Source organism: Anticarsia gemmatalis, chromosome 29 (genome assembly GCF_050436995.1).
Source record: "Anticarsia gemmatalis isolate Benzon Research Colony breed Stoneville strain chromosome 29, ilAntGemm2 primary, whole genome shotgun sequence".
In the NCBI taxonomy this organism is placed as follows: Eukaryota; Metazoa; Arthropoda; class Insecta; order Lepidoptera; family Erebidae; genus Anticarsia; species Anticarsia gemmatalis.
Window position 1 is genome coordinate 3,755,666 of NC_134773.1, and position 15,418 is coordinate 3,771,083.

Consider the following 15,418-nt stretch of genomic DNA (forward strand, 5'->3'; position numbering starts at 1 on the left):
CAAGTGACGTTTTTTTGGACTTTGTGAACCCTGATGCGAAAAAGACGTGATTTTGTACATACCTACGTAAAATCACTTTCAACTCTTTTCGTGAAAAGGTTTCCCGTAGTAAAAGTATCCTATGTGTGAATTCTAGGTTCATTTAATTTATTTTATTTAAATTTATCAAAATCGGACCTACCTTGCCTACGTCATAACATCTACCTGCATGTCAAATTTCTGCCCGATCTCCGTCCAGTGGTTTGGGCTATGCGTTATTAGATCACTATTTCAGTCAGTTGAGTTGAGTTATATATATTTAGACAAACAATTTTTTGTCCCCAGATACCCACATCGTGGCGGCCAACATTCCTAGAATCAGGCACTCTAGACCTATTCTTCGAACTCTACCACCTGCTAGGCGGAGGGCTCGCCAGCCTGGCCCTCGCGTGCCTGGTGCAGCTGGCCTCAGTCAGGAGGTCCTTGTTCAACAGCGCCGAGAGGGCCAAGTTCCTGAACAGACTGGCCGCTGGCGTGTTGAGGATCCTTGATAATACGCAGGTATGTTTGATTGTAGCTTGAGCCAGTTTTACAGCTTAAGGATAAATGTCAAGACTTTTCTGGTAGATTACGTTCTTCAAAGAGGATTGCACATCATGCCATGCCATTGGGCCCAGAATGGACACTACTTTTAAAAGAAGTTACAAATACAATTAACTATCCATACTAATATTATAAATGCGAAAAGTAAATCTGTCTGTCTGTTACTCAATCACGCCTAAACTACTGAACCAATTTCCATGAAATTTGGTAGGGAGATATTTTGATACCCGAAAAACGACATAGGCTACTTTTTACCTCGGGAAAATTCAGGTGGCGGACAAAGTCGCGGGTAAAACGCTAGTAAGAAATAAAATTATGAATTTTACGTACACTCTACTGAGCGCCATCGTAATGAATTAAAATAAGTATTTACTTTATTTTCAAAAACACAACTCCCGCAATAAGAATTGCTCTTGTGTCGCGGGGACTTTTATAAACATACAAACAATGGACACTAAGTGCAATCAGACCTTAAACAATTATTTGATCGCACAATGAATTCCGTGTGGGAATCGAACCCACGACCTCCGGACGCAGTCTCCAGTCTCACCGGATGCAGCTGGATACCTGTGTTTTACATGGAGCGACTGTCTATCGGACTTCCACAACACAGTTACTTAAGTTATAACACGATACCCTTCAGTAAGACTGGTTTTCAGACTTTCAAGCTTCTGACTACGACTGACTTCTGTTAACGACTGTCAAAGATCTTCGAAAATGGCAGCCGGGACACAATTTGACGTGCCTTCCGAAACAGATCCACAGAACAACCTCGGCAAGCGTGGCTTAACCTCAGATCTTAACCTAAGATCGATCCGTGCGGCTGTTGTTAACTATATAGGTACTACAATATATTTTTGTCCACAGGGCCTATCAGACCCAACAAACTACCACGAGTTCTGCCGCCTCCTCGCTCGCCTCAAGTCCAACTATCAGCTCGGCGAGCTAGTCATGGTGGACAGCTACCCGCGACTCATCGAGCTCATCGCCAAGTTCACCGTGCAGAGCTTACAGGTATGTTGCAGAGAGGTTTATGCTATCGGTCAATACGATTTTATCGGTATATATTGCTACGATGGTTTTAATGTTTTTAATATAACCCTGTATTTAACACAGATATTTTTTTACAGATAATGGTGTAGTTTTAAGTGTCATGGCTTATATGTTTAAATGGAGGTGTTCACATATAGAACGACACGACTTACTGTCGTCTACGACATTTTTTGCAGTGACGACAGATTATCGTGACAGTGGGGACGGCTAGATACGACAGTCACTAAACAATATTTTTTTTGACGACAAACAATCTTTATTATGGGAACAGCTAGAGACGACAGTCGTCCAAGGATAAATTAATCGTAACGACATAGTGGGAATGCGCTTATATCCTACCTTTAATTTTCAACAGCGTTTAAGATCCGTTGCATTAAAATATTTAAAAGAATATATGGATTTCGTATCGACAACATTTATCCCCAAAATTCGGATTCTGGAGAATTTCGTTAAATTGTAACGGTACTGCCAAGCAAACTGCAGTCGTCATGTTGCATTCTTCAATCGTTGACGTTTGGCGAAAGTGTTGCCATTGGTACGGCTACGTCATTGCCTTAGCAAAATTAGCTCAAACGAAGCCAGATTTTCATCAAATCTTGTTGCCTACAGATGTGGCAATTCGCACCGAACTCGGTGCACTATCTGCTATCACTATGGCAACGTATGGTCGCGTCCGTGCCTTACGTGAAAGCGAGCGAGCCGCACTTGCTCGAGACATACGCGCCGGGCGTCACCGCCGCTTACATCAACTCCCGGCTCGAGTCTGTGCAGTGCTGCGTCAGGTAATGTACACTATATAATATATGTACTATATAATATACTAGCTGACCCGTGCAACTTCGCTTGCGTCACATAAGAGAAAATGGGTCAAATTTTCCCCCGTCTTTGTAGCATTTTTTACTGCTACTCTGCTCCTATTGGTCGTAGCGTGATGATATATAGCCTATAGCCTTTCTCGATAAATGGGCTGTCTAACACTGAAAGAATTTTTTAAATCGGACCAGTAGTTCCTGAGATTAGCGCGTTCAAACTAACAAACAGTAGGGCCGAATTGGATGAGACAAGCGGAGGACCGTATAAAATGGCGTGATGAGGGGGAGACCTATACTCAACAGTGAGTGGATACGGGCTGATTAGATAAATAGATAGTGGGAATCTAACCCATCATCATCCCGTGGTCTTCACTGGGGTCTTACTGGACCCGTCGAAGCTGATTTCAGCCCGTAGGGCTGTCTCTGCGGTGTCGATCGCCGCCTGCAGATACAGGCGGGTCACTGGGGCGGGGTATTACCCCTTGGCGAGATGCCGGAGTCTAACCCACCTGGTAGTCTTCTTCTTGTCGTATGGTTAGTGGTCAACCTAGTGTCTTAGTTGTTCAAGCCGCCCAAAGGCCAAAAGACTGTTATCTTAATTGACAACAACCGGGACCGACTTTTTACGTGCCCTCCGAAGCACGGAGACGCCCTGTTCAAATACCACTATGCGGTCACCCATCTATGGAATGACCGCGCCAAGGTTTGCTTACCCACAGATCGTTTACCGACCGGTGAGCGCAACTGGCTACGGGCGCCTCAACTACCTGTTAGTAGCATGGCGACTTAAACCACGGAGGGAGTTGATTGTAAAATAGTATTTTGTCCTCCAGGGACGGTGTAGAAGACCCCCTGGACGACGTGGGCACGGTGCAGCAGCAGCTGGAGCAGCTGTCGGTGATCGGGCGCTGCGAGTACGGCAAGACGTGCGCGCTGCTCGTGGCGCACTTCGACCGCGCCGCCGCCGCCTACAGCGTCGAGGCGCAGCCGCAGCAGACGCTCGTGTTGCAGGGTATGTGGCGTATTGTTTGCTGCTGACTTTAACCCTTTGACCGCCACGGTCGGCTTAACTCGGCAAATCAAAACGTGCTAGCGAAGGGTTTAAGTTTGGTTTAGAGATAATGGGTGCTAGAATACAGATACAGTTTGTATGTTTATCTTAGAGTCTGCCGCAAATTGTTTGCTGCATAATATGTTCCTTAATTTCATTTTCAAACCCTTTAATTAGACTGTTCGCTCCGTAGTATGCACATGCAGTTAATGTTTTTGGCCACAGACAGTTTTTTCTCACACTGACATTTTGCAGCAATATTTTTTCCCAGCATAAATTCCGCCTCAATTTATTTGTCCCTACAGAATTCATTCATACATATCAACAAGATTTTGCCCTTACTTACAATCTACTGCAGACATTTTGCTCTTATTAAATTCTGCCACAAACTATTTGCCTTAACTCACCCTCTGTCCTCAGGTCAACTAACATGGCTAGTATATATAATCGGCGCGGCGATCGGCGGGCGCGCGTCAGTGAACACGTGCGACGAGAACGACGCCATGGACGGCGAGCTCGTGTGCCGCGTGCTGCAGCTCATGGACCTCACCGACTCGCGGCTCGCTAATGTAAGCGTATTGTCCCCCCCACCCCTCCCTCACTCGAGAGAGACATTGTCCCAGTTGTGGGCAAGATACTTGTCATATAAATAATAAATTTAACCCATTACTGTCCCATTGCTGGGCAAGGGTCTCCGCCCGTAATGAGGGAGGGGTTAGGCCTTGAGTCCACCACTCAATAAATGTATTAAACAAATTTTAGGCATGCAAGGTTTCCTCACGATATTTTCCTCCAGCGTTGGAGCACGTGATAATTATTTCTAATACACACATAACTTCGAAAAGTCAATGGTGTGTTGGGGAGGTACCTAAACATACAAACAACTGACACAAAGTACAACCAGACATGAAACAACTATCTGTAGATTACACAAATATTTCGATGCTTCTTAAGTATACTGAGTCATCTAAAAAATTTAGGTATTGTAGTATTTTTATATAAACCTACATAAAAAACCATGATGTTAATGTTAGTGTTAATATTTTTTATAAAAGAATAATAATTACCGAGTAATAATACCAAAAAACAAATAATTTTATATTAAAACTAGCGGACCCGACAGACGTCGTCCTGTCTACACGTCTTTAATTTAAAAATTTTAAACTTTTTTTTATAATCTAAACCTTTCTCAGAACCCCTTGAACACACACAAAAAAATTCATCAAAATCGGTCCAGTCGTTTAAGAGAAGTTCAGTGACATACACACTTACAGAAGAATTATATATATAAAGATTAAATTATTTTTAAATTAACTAAAAGTTGCATAATTTAAAGGTCTAAGCATACATAGAGACAGCCAATGTAAAGCGACTTTGTTTTATACATACACAGAAATAAAAACATACTACTTTCTTCCCCAGGGTGGTTGCGAGAAGCTAGAACTGGCGATGATGTCGTTCTTCGAGCAGTTCCGCAAGATCTACGTGGGAGAGCAGGTGCAGAAGAACAGCAAGGTGTACCGCCGCCTCAGCGAGGTGCTCGGCCTGGCTGACGAGAGCCAGCTGCTTAGTGTGCTCATGAGGAAGATGTATGTATCACTATTCTGTCGTATGGTTAGTGGACAACCTAGTGTCAAAGTCGTTCTAGCCGCCCGAAGACCTTTGACGGGGCTTAACGACTGTTATCTTAATTGACAGAGACCGATTATGTACGTGCCCTCCGTAGCACGGAGACGCACAGTTCAAATATGTCAGCCATCTATAGATTGACCACGCCAAGGGTTGCTTAACTCACTGATCGTTTACCGACCGGTGACCGCAACTGTATATGAGCGCCTATTATGTATCACTGTGAATAGTTAACCCTGTTGAGCAAGGGTCTCCTCCTGAAATGAAGGAGGGGTTAGGCCTTAAGTCCACCACGCTGGCCAAGTGCGGGTTGGGGACTTTGCATACCTTTAAGAACTGTTCTCAAGAACTCTCAGGCCTGCAAGGTTGCATCACGATGTTTTCATTCACCGTTGGAGCAAGTGATAATTCATTCACCACTCGGCTATCACTGCTCTTAAAGACAATATTACGAACATATAAAAAAAAGAATTATCGAATTTAGTTTAGTTTTTCAAAAGTTGTGCGCTTACATACATTTCTATGATATTTCTTTTATGGTTTATAGATTTACTAGCTGACCCGCGCAACTTCGCTTGCGTCACATAAGTGAGAATGGGTCAAGATTTTCCCCGTTTTTGTTACATTTTTTATTGCTACTTTGCTCTTATTTGTCGTAGCGTGATGGTATATAGCCTATAGCCTTCCTCAATAAATGGAATATCCAACAGTAAATTTTCAATTCGCACCAGTAGTTCCTGAGATTAGCGCGTTCAAACAAACTCTTCAGCTTTATAATATTAGTATAGATAGATTTATAAAGCTTTTCTTTTCTTCCACAGTATAACAAACCTGAAGTACTGGGGTGGTTCGGAGCAGATAATAGCGAAGACGCTCGGTCTACTGAGCGACCTCAGCGGCGGTTACTCGTGTGTGCGCAAGCTGGTCAAGCTGGACGAGGTGCAGTTCATGCTGACCCATCATACCGTGAGTGTTATTATACCTAAATATTAGGTCGCGGAAAAAGTATTTTCGCAGTATAGTATGTATGAACTTGTAATAAAATCTTTTCTCTACATAAAAAAGCTCGATATTTGGGTACCTTTCAAGCGAAATGAAAGGAAGCTAATGAACCGTGTACTCATTTGTGATTGTTGAAGCCAATGAGATTTTATTACAAGTTCATACATACTATAATGCGAAAAGACTTTTTCCCCGAACAAATATGTATAACTCAAATCAACGCACAGTACAAACCACTGGACGGATCGGATTGAAATTTGGCATGCAGATAGATGTTATGACGTAGGCATCCGCTAAGAAAGGATTGTGATCAATTCTACCCCCAAAGGGATAAAATAAGGGATAAGAGTTCGTATTGAAGTTGGTTACCTGAGATCTCAGGTTCGATTCTCGAATCGGAAAATACTGTTCTACATATTTTTAGTCGAATAATAAATAGTATCCTGGAATTTGGTTACGTACCCGGTATAGGGCAATAGCCTCGCCCCCTATTACATAGGACTAACATTCTGCCGTCCTCTAACTATAATGCCGTTATCTACAAAAACAATGTTTCGAGATATTCGCGAAAAGGCACGAGGAAAGAAATATACAATGCTGTTTTCAGATGCTGCTAAAGATATTTCAAATCGCAGTTTCCAGATAGTTACGAAACAGCATTGCATATTTCTTTTTTCGCGCCTTTTCGCGAATATCTCGAAACATTGTTTTTGTAGATAACGGCATTATAGTTAGAGGACGGCAGCATTGTTAATATAGGTATCAAAACGTGAGTGTATTTCATATTTTCAAGTATCACGGGTTTAAATACTATAATTTTATTTTTCAGGCCGAACACTTCCCATTTCTGGGCATAGCCGGTGTGGGCACGGCTGAAATGCGTTGTCGAAGTATGTTGTATACTGCACTCGGACGATTACTGATGGTGGATCTTGGGGAGGATGAGGACCGGTTCTTGCAGTTCATGATGCCGCTTACTGGTGAGTGTGGGCAACGTGGGTGAAGTGTGGGCAACGTGGGCAACGTGGGATTAGTGTGGGCTGCGTGGGATCGATGGGGATAGTGCTAGGATGATGTGAGTGAAGTGTGGGCAACGTGGGCATAGTGTGGGCAACGAGAGTTAAGCGTATCCAAGGTTAAGTACTATTGTGGGCAATGTAGGGTTGGTGTTAACTACGTGGGACTAGTGTGGGCATATTAAACTTGCTTAAGTAAGTTTGGGCACGGCTGAAATGCGTTGTCGAAGTATGTTGTATACTGCTCTCGGAAGGTTACTGATGGTAGATCTTGGGGAAGATGAGGACCGGTTCCTGCAGTTCATGATGCCGCTTACTGGTGAGTGTGGGCAACGTGGATGAAGTGTGGGATGAAAGTGGGGTATGCTAGGATGATGTAAGTGTAGTGTGGACAGCGAAATTTAAGTGTATCCATGGCTAAGTACTGGTGTGGACTACTTAGGACTGCTGTTTACAGTGTAGAAACAGTGTGGACATAATAAACTTGCTGACGTGGGCGTCTGGAATAGAAAGTCTCGAACCCGCACTTAGCGTGGTGGACTAAAAGCTTCAATTACCACTCCATACCCTCAAGACACCCATGCCCAACAGTGGGACAGCCCAATGAAACAAATAAAAAAAAGTTGGTACCTCCCACGCGAGTGGTTGCAGGTTCAAACCCGAGTCAACGTACCGATGACTTTTCCAAGTTATGTGTGTATTAGAAATAAATCACTTGCTCCAACTCTGAAGGAAAACATCGTGAGGAAACCTTGCTTGCCCAAAAAATTGTTTAAAACATTTATTGAGGGCATGCAATGTACCCGCACTTGGCCAGCGTGGTGGACTCAAGGCCTAACCCCTCTCTCATTACGGGAGGGGACCCTTACCCAGCAGTGGGATATTAATGGGTTAAATATTTTTTTATTACTGTCCCACTGCTAGGCGAAGACTCTACTCCCTCCCTTATCAATAAAAGATTTTATTCTATAATTTTTGTTCCAGCCGCCTTCGAGAGTATAATAGGCCTGCTCGGAGGCCCTGACTCCCCTCTCTTCGGCTCGGAAGACGCTAAGAAGACGCTCATAGGCCTGGCTAGAGACCTCCGTGGTTTAGCCTTCGCGTTCAACACTAAGACTATGTATATGATGCTGTTTGACTGGATGTAAGTAAATCTTTTATATATATATTATTATTCTGTAAGTGTGTATGTCACTGAACTTCTCTTAAACGACTTGACCGATTTTGATGATTTTTTTTTGTGTGTGTTCAAGGGGATCTGAGAATGGTTTAGATTCACAATTTTACCCGCTGGACAGTGTTTTTTTAATTAATTTTTAATTTATTAATAACGTGTGAATAGGACAACGTCTGTCGGGTCCGCTAGTTGATAAATAAAATATTAGTAGTATTACTGCTTCCGCGGCGCAGTGAACGTCACGGTCTACCATTGCGTCGGAATGTCGTGGGTTCGATCCCCACACTGAACAGTTTTTTGTTCGATCTACAAATAGTTGTTCCGAGTCTGTTTGTAATTTGTGTTCGTTGTTTGTATGTTTGTAACTAAGTAAGTTTCTAACTAGACGCCGCCTGCGACTTCGTCCGCGTGGAAATCCTTTCCGTGTAAATCTCGATCCCTCGGGAACTCCGGGATAAAAATGTAGTAGTATGTAGCCTATGTGTTATTCAGGTCTTCAGCTACCTACATACCCAATTTCATCGTAATCGATTCAGTAGTATTTGCGTGAAACAGCAATAAACATCTATACATACATACATTCTAACAAACTTTCGCATTTATAATATTAGTAGGATACGCACATACTAATTTTAAATTTACTTCATAATAATAATATATACATACATTATTATATTTCCCCAGTTACCCCGTGTACATGAAGATCCTGCTCCGCGGCATCGAGGTGTGGTTCTCGGAGCCGGCGCTGACCACGCCGGTGCTGAAGCTGACGGCCGAGCTGGCGCAGAACAGGAACCAGCGCCTGCACTTCGACGTGTCCTCGCCCAACGGGATACTGCTGTTCCGAGAGCTGTCTAATATTATATGTGCTTATGGTAAGACTCTATATAAACCTTAACTCTTCAGCTTTATAATATATCCCTCTTATTCATATCATAAACTCACTATAATACTATTTTTGCAAGAAAACTGCTAGAATATGTTTTCTCTTTTTCATTTCGCTAAGGAGTGAAAGAAATAAAACTCTTTATAAGCCCTTATAACTTCACTAGCTGACTCGCGCAACTTCGCTTGCGTCACATAAGAGAGAATGGGTCAAAAATTTCCCCGTTTTTGGTACTTTGCTGCTATTGGTCATAGCGTGATGTTCTAGCCACACTCAATGTATAGGCTATCCAACAGTAAAATAATTCTTCAATTCGCACCAGTAGTTCCTAAGATTAGCACGTTCAAAAAAACTCTTCAGCTTTATAATATTAGTATACATTATTTGATATTATGTATCATCTATCTATATGCATTTTATTAATGTTTGTTTGTTTGTATTGCAGGCAGCCGGATATTGACCATAGACGTGAACAAGAAACAGTTGTACGCGCTGAAACTGAAAGGCATATCTCTATGCTTCTCTATACTGAAGGCAGCGCTCTGCGGCAACTACGCTAATTTCGGTGTTTTCAGGTAACAATATACCTGTCTATATTAGTTAAAAATAGTCTAGTGCCTGCCTCCGTGGCGCAGTGGTTTAGGTCGCCACGCTGATCCCAGTGTGTCGAGAGGTCGTGGGTTGGATTTCCACACGGAGCAATTATTTGTGCGATCCACATATAATTGTTTAAGGTCTGGTTGTGCTTTGTGTCCGTTGTTTGTATGTTTGTAAAAGTCCCCGCGACACAAGAGCAATTCTTAGTGCGGGAGTTGTTAAAAAAAAAGGTTATAAGCGTTTCTGTCCCACTGCTGGGCAAGGTTCTCCTACTGAATGTGGAAGGGGTTAGGCATTGAGTCCTCCACGCTGGCCAAGTGTGGTTCGAACCCGAGACAACACACCAATAACTTTTCCAAGTAATGTGTGTATTAGAAACAATGATCACATGTTATAACGGTGAAGGAAAACATCGTGATGAAACCTTGCCTTTAATTTGTTTAATACATTTATAAGGGCATGCAAAGTCCCCAACCCGTACTTGGTCGTGGACAAGGTCTAACCCCTCGTTCGGAAAGAGACCCTTTCCCAGCAGTGGGACAGGAAATAATTAAATAAAAATTGCACAGTATTATAGTACGCATACGCGACTATAATGATATGGTTGACTGACTTATTTGATATGGTTGTCAATTTACCTATATAAGTATGTATTTTAAAAGTATACATATAAATAAGTATGTTTATCAGTTATTTAATTACCATAGTACAAGCTCTACTTAGTTTAGAATCAAATGACCGTGTGTGAGATGTCCAATGATATTTTTATTAATTTGAGACCTAGATAAAACATTTATGGTTTTACTAAATTAAAGACAATAGGACTTATTTAAATTAAAAGAGTTTATGCCTCATTTCCCTCATTATGGGAGGAGACCTTTGCTCAGCAGTGGGACAGTAATGGGTTAAATTTATTTATTATGTTTGCAGATTATACGGCGACGAGGCTCTCGACAACGCACTGAACATGTTCGTTAAGTTACTGCTCAGTATACCACAAAGTGACCTATTGGTGAGTACTGTACATAGTTATTTATCTATACATACATAACTTGACTCACACGATACACTGTGCATCTTACTGCTGATAATGAAGTCTGAGATTTGATTCCTAGGTCGGGAAAAGTGCTATTTAGTCTTTTCTATTTTATTTTATTATTAGTTTAGATCTTTTCTCAACAGTAGTACGGAGTTTGGTAACGTGTCCGATATATTATTATGGCAATAGTGTTGCCGTCTTGTTTTTCTTACACTTCTGCCTACACCTTCCTGTGTAATAGCGTGATAACATGAGACCAATAAAGAAAATACAATATAACTTTACTGTTGTTGCTGGGCAAGGGTCTCCTCACGTAATGATGGGGGGTTTAGGCCTTGAGTCCTTTCTCTCTCTTTTCCATGTTATTTATTTATTTATTTATTCATGAACAACATTACAGAACACCCAATTCGTTGTACATTCAAGGTTATTCAACTGTTAATTACAATTTAAAAATAAGTAAAAATATACACTTAATACATAAAAAAAGTTGAAATACACGTTATAATATATAAAAATTAAAACATATAGGTACAGAATAATATCTTTGTTATGAATCCCATATAGTAGTGGGGTCAGCCTCCCTGGTCTTTCTCCTCCACTTCGCTCTGTCCTGGACATCGTCTTCGGAAACCTCACACTCACTCATGTTTTTCTGCACTACAGTTTACCATCTAGTTTTGGGCTGTCCTCTGGATCTACGGCCGGTGAGGGAAAGTTGTAGTGTAATATTTCCTATGATAATGAATTTATATTTGTATTTTAGGACTATCCGAAGTTATCGCAGACATACTACGTGTTGCTGGAGCGGCTGGCGCAGGACCACATGCCGTTCCTGGCGTCGCTGCAGCCCGACGCCACGCTCTATATACTGTGCTCTATCTCTGAGGGACTTACAGCTCTTGGTAAATAACACAACACTACATACTCTGTGACGTAGTCGGTAGTATAGTACAGAGAAGGTCCCGGGTTCGAATCCTGGGTACGGCCAAAAAGTCTTTTCTGAGTTTCTCTGTTAAACTATTCTCAGAGATTACCCGCAGTTAGGAAGTTGAGGTCGTAGACCTCCGTGTTTCGAGCATCTAAAGCCGTCGGTCCTGCGTTCGACCTCTCTTTGGTCGTGTCGGTTATCCGTCCCACCAAACTATGAGAGTGATGTAATAGAGAGTGTACCTGTGTATTGTGCACACACTTGGGCACTATTAAAAAGTCCTGCATCGTTGGCTGGATTCAATGAAACTGGCCGTCGTAGCCGAAATCGACCAAAACGATACCATCATTACATATTATAAAAAGTATAAAGGAGCTTGTGGATTAGTTAACTACAACGAGAATAAATTTCTCTAAGTGTAGTTGACTATGTAACCGAAAATTTATTTAACTAAATGTTCATCTGAAATGCTGAAACTATGTTATTTTTTTCTTAACCCTTAGACTGCCACGGTCAGCTATACTCGACGAATCAGAAAGTGCTCACGACGCTTTCGTCGGCAAATGTCAATAAAAATATAGAGTGGCAGTCTAAGGGTTAAGGTGGCGGTCAAAGGGTTAAATAGTATTGAAATTGTTATTATTACAGAAAAAATGTGTTTTTGATATTTCATAAAGAGTAGCTGATTTGACTGGTAGTCAACTACCCAATAGTAACCCAGAATGGTGAACGTGGGTAATAAACAATTGGTGACTCCTTCGGGTGTAACCTATGGGAAATTATTTAGATTAACTATTAATTAATTAAGATATATATTATTGTTTCAGATACGAGCGTGTGCACGGGGTGTTGCGCGACCCTGGATCATATAGTCACATACCTATTTAAACAATTAGTACAGAAATGTAAGTATAACAATATAAAGAAGATATTATTTCATTATATTTTATAAACTGCTTCCGTGGCGCAGTGGTTTAGATCGCCACGCCGCTACCATTGCGTCGGGAGGTCGTGGGTTCGATGTCCACACGAAACAATAATTTGTGCGATCCACGAATAATTGTTTCAGGTCTGGTTGTACTCTGTGTCCGTTGTTTGCATGTTTGTCTATTTACAGATGCTAAAATCTCTATTTTATTTATATTATATAACTTGTATTAATGAAGCAAGTGATAGCCGAGTGGTTTAAGTTGGCACCTCCCACGCAAGTGGTTGCAAGTTCGAACCCGAAGCAACACACCAATGACTTTTCCAAGTTATTTGTGTCCCCAACCCGCACTAGGCCAGCGTGGTGGACTCAAGGCCTAACCCCTCCCCCTCGTTTGGAAGGAGACCCTTGCCCTGCAGTGGGACAGCAAAACACTTTTTAAAGCAAACCTAAAGCTTTCAAAAGCCTACTTTTCACTCATATTCCTCTCCCATCCCCTGTCTTTCTTAACTTCTGTCTCTTTCTTTCTTGTTCTCTACTTGTCTTATTATTTGTTTGTTTGTTTGTGGTACAGCTAGCAACAAGGTGCCGAACCCGCGACACGCGCCGCCCGAGACCAGCAACATGTTCATCGAGGTGCTACAACGACGCCCCGAGATTATGCAGCAACTGCTGGCTACGGTAACTATACTTATTTACTTTAATACTCAACAATATATATAAAACCTTTCCTTGACTGAGTGACTGACTGATGGACAACGCACAGCTAAAATACAGAGCGTAGAAACTTGACATTTGCTATGAAGATTCTTTAGCAAGTGTAGAGGAGCACTAAGAGAGGATTTAGTAATTTTTGGATATTCCTATCATAAGGAGGTGAAGTTCCATCATCATTGATGTCATCATCATCATCTTCGACGTCATCGTCATCGTCGTCGATGTCATCATCGTCATCATCACTGATGTCATCATCATCATCATCTTCAATGTCATCATATTACAATATTAGTACAGATTATGAAATTATTTACATTACAAAACTCTTTCCCACAAGAGGAGCTCGTGGCTTAGTTAACGACAGCCGCGCGGATCGATCTCTGAGGTTAAGCCACGCTTGCCGAGGTTGTTTCTGTGGATGGGTGACCATCTAACACATATCGAGTTCCTCCGTGTTTCGGAAGGCACGTTAAATTTTGGGTCCCGGCTGTCATTTTCGGATATCTTTGACAGTCGTTAACAGTAGTCAGAAGCTTGAAAGTCTGACAACCAGTCTTCCCGAAGGGTATCTAGGTTGTGGAGGTTAGACAGGCAGTCGCTACATGTAAAACACTGGTATTCAGCTGCATCCGGTGAGACTGGAAGCCGACTCCACCATAGTTTGGAAAAAGGCTAAGCTGAGCTGACAAACCTCTTTCCCATCAATAAGTCATAAATAACTAACAAATTTCTTTCCAGGTACTAAACGTGATAATGTTCGAAGACTGCTGCAACCAGTGGTCCATGTCCCGCCCGCTCCTGGGTCTGATCCTGCTCAACGAGGAGCAGTTCTCCCGCATCAGACAGGACATGATCACACAGCAGCCGAGAGACAAACAGGCGCAGCTGGCGCACTGGTTCAACGGACTCATGGCGGGCATCGAACCTAACCTGCTCACTAAGAATAGGGACAGGTGAGTGTTGTGTGATACTGGCTGACTGTGAGGTTAAGCGACCCTTGACGCGGTCATTACATAGATGGGTGACCGCACAGTGGTATTTGAGCTAGGCGTATCTGTGCTTCGGAGGACACGCCTGCTTCTTATTACTTAGGTAAGTGTTATATAATACTAGCTAACCGGTCGGTAAACGATTAGGTTAAGCGACCCTTGGAGCGGTCATTCTATAGATGGGTGACCGCATAGTGGTTGAGCTGAGTGTCTTTGTGTAAAGAGTCGGTCCCGGTGGTTGTCTACTAAGATAAGTGTCAATGAAACTCGTCCCGCCCGCTCCTGGGTCTGATCCTGCTCAACGAGGAGCAGTTCTCCCGCATCAGACAGGACATGATCACACAGCAGCCGAGAGACAAACAGGCGCAGCTGGCGCACTGGTTCAACGGACTCATGGCGGGCATCGAACCTAACCTGCTCACTAAGAATAGGGACAGGTGAGTGTTGTGTCATACTAGCTCACTGTGGGGTTAAGCGACCCTTGGCGCGGTCATTACATAGATGGGTGACCGCATAGTGGTGTTTGAACTAGGCCTACTTCTTATTACTTAGGTAAGTGTTATATAATACTAGACCCTTGGCGCGGTCATTCTATAGATGGGTGACCGCATTACTAAGGCAAGGCTGAGACGCCCATAGTCAGCTCACTGGTCGGTAAACGGTATGTAGATTAAGCGACCGTTGGTGCGGTCATTCTATAGATGGGTGACCGCATAGTGGTATTTGAACTAGGCGTCTCTGTGCTTCGGAGGGCACGCCTGTTTCTTCTTACTTAGGGGTAAGTGTTATTTAATACTAGCTGACCGGTCGGTTAAGCGACTCTTGGCGCGGTCATTCCATAGATGGGTGACCGCATAGTGATTTAGCTGAGTGTCTTTATGTAAAAAGTCGGTCCCGGTTGTTGTCTTCTAAGATAAGTGTCAATGAAACTTGTCCCGCCCGCTCCTGGGTCTGATCCTGCTCAACGAGGAGCAGTTCTCCCGCATCAGACAGGACATGATCACACAGC

General features: G+C 42.7%; 1 protein-coding gene across 1 annotated transcript in view; it reads left to right on the top strand.

The window, feature by feature from the left end:
* The window catches only part of Ranbp16 (Ran-binding protein 16), a 29,887-nt gene that overhangs the window by 7,603 nt on the left and 6,866 nt on the right, over window positions 1-15,418 (top strand). Inside the window, exons 8-23 of the mRNA XM_076133141.1 lie at window positions 325-540; window positions 1,450-1,596; window positions 2,245-2,417; window positions 3,281-3,459; window positions 3,919-4,067; window positions 4,921-5,087; window positions 5,949-6,093; window positions 6,959-7,109; window positions 8,130-8,289; window positions 9,007-9,197; window positions 9,654-9,783; window positions 10,736-10,817; window positions 11,611-11,749; window positions 12,603-12,680; window positions 13,278-13,384; window positions 14,159-14,373. Of these exons, the coding sequence (XP_075989256.1) occupies window positions 325-540; window positions 1,450-1,596; window positions 2,245-2,417; window positions 3,281-3,459; window positions 3,919-4,067; window positions 4,921-5,087; window positions 5,949-6,093; window positions 6,959-7,109; window positions 8,130-8,289; window positions 9,007-9,197; window positions 9,654-9,783; window positions 10,736-10,817; window positions 11,611-11,749; window positions 12,603-12,680; window positions 13,278-13,384; window positions 14,159-14,373 (2,429 nt within the window). The remainder of the gene's footprint in view (window positions 1-324; window positions 541-1,449; window positions 1,597-2,244; window positions 2,418-3,280; window positions 3,460-3,918; window positions 4,068-4,920; window positions 5,088-5,948; window positions 6,094-6,958; window positions 7,110-8,129; window positions 8,290-9,006; window positions 9,198-9,653; window positions 9,784-10,735; window positions 10,818-11,610; window positions 11,750-12,602; window positions 12,681-13,277; window positions 13,385-14,158; window positions 14,374-15,418) is intronic.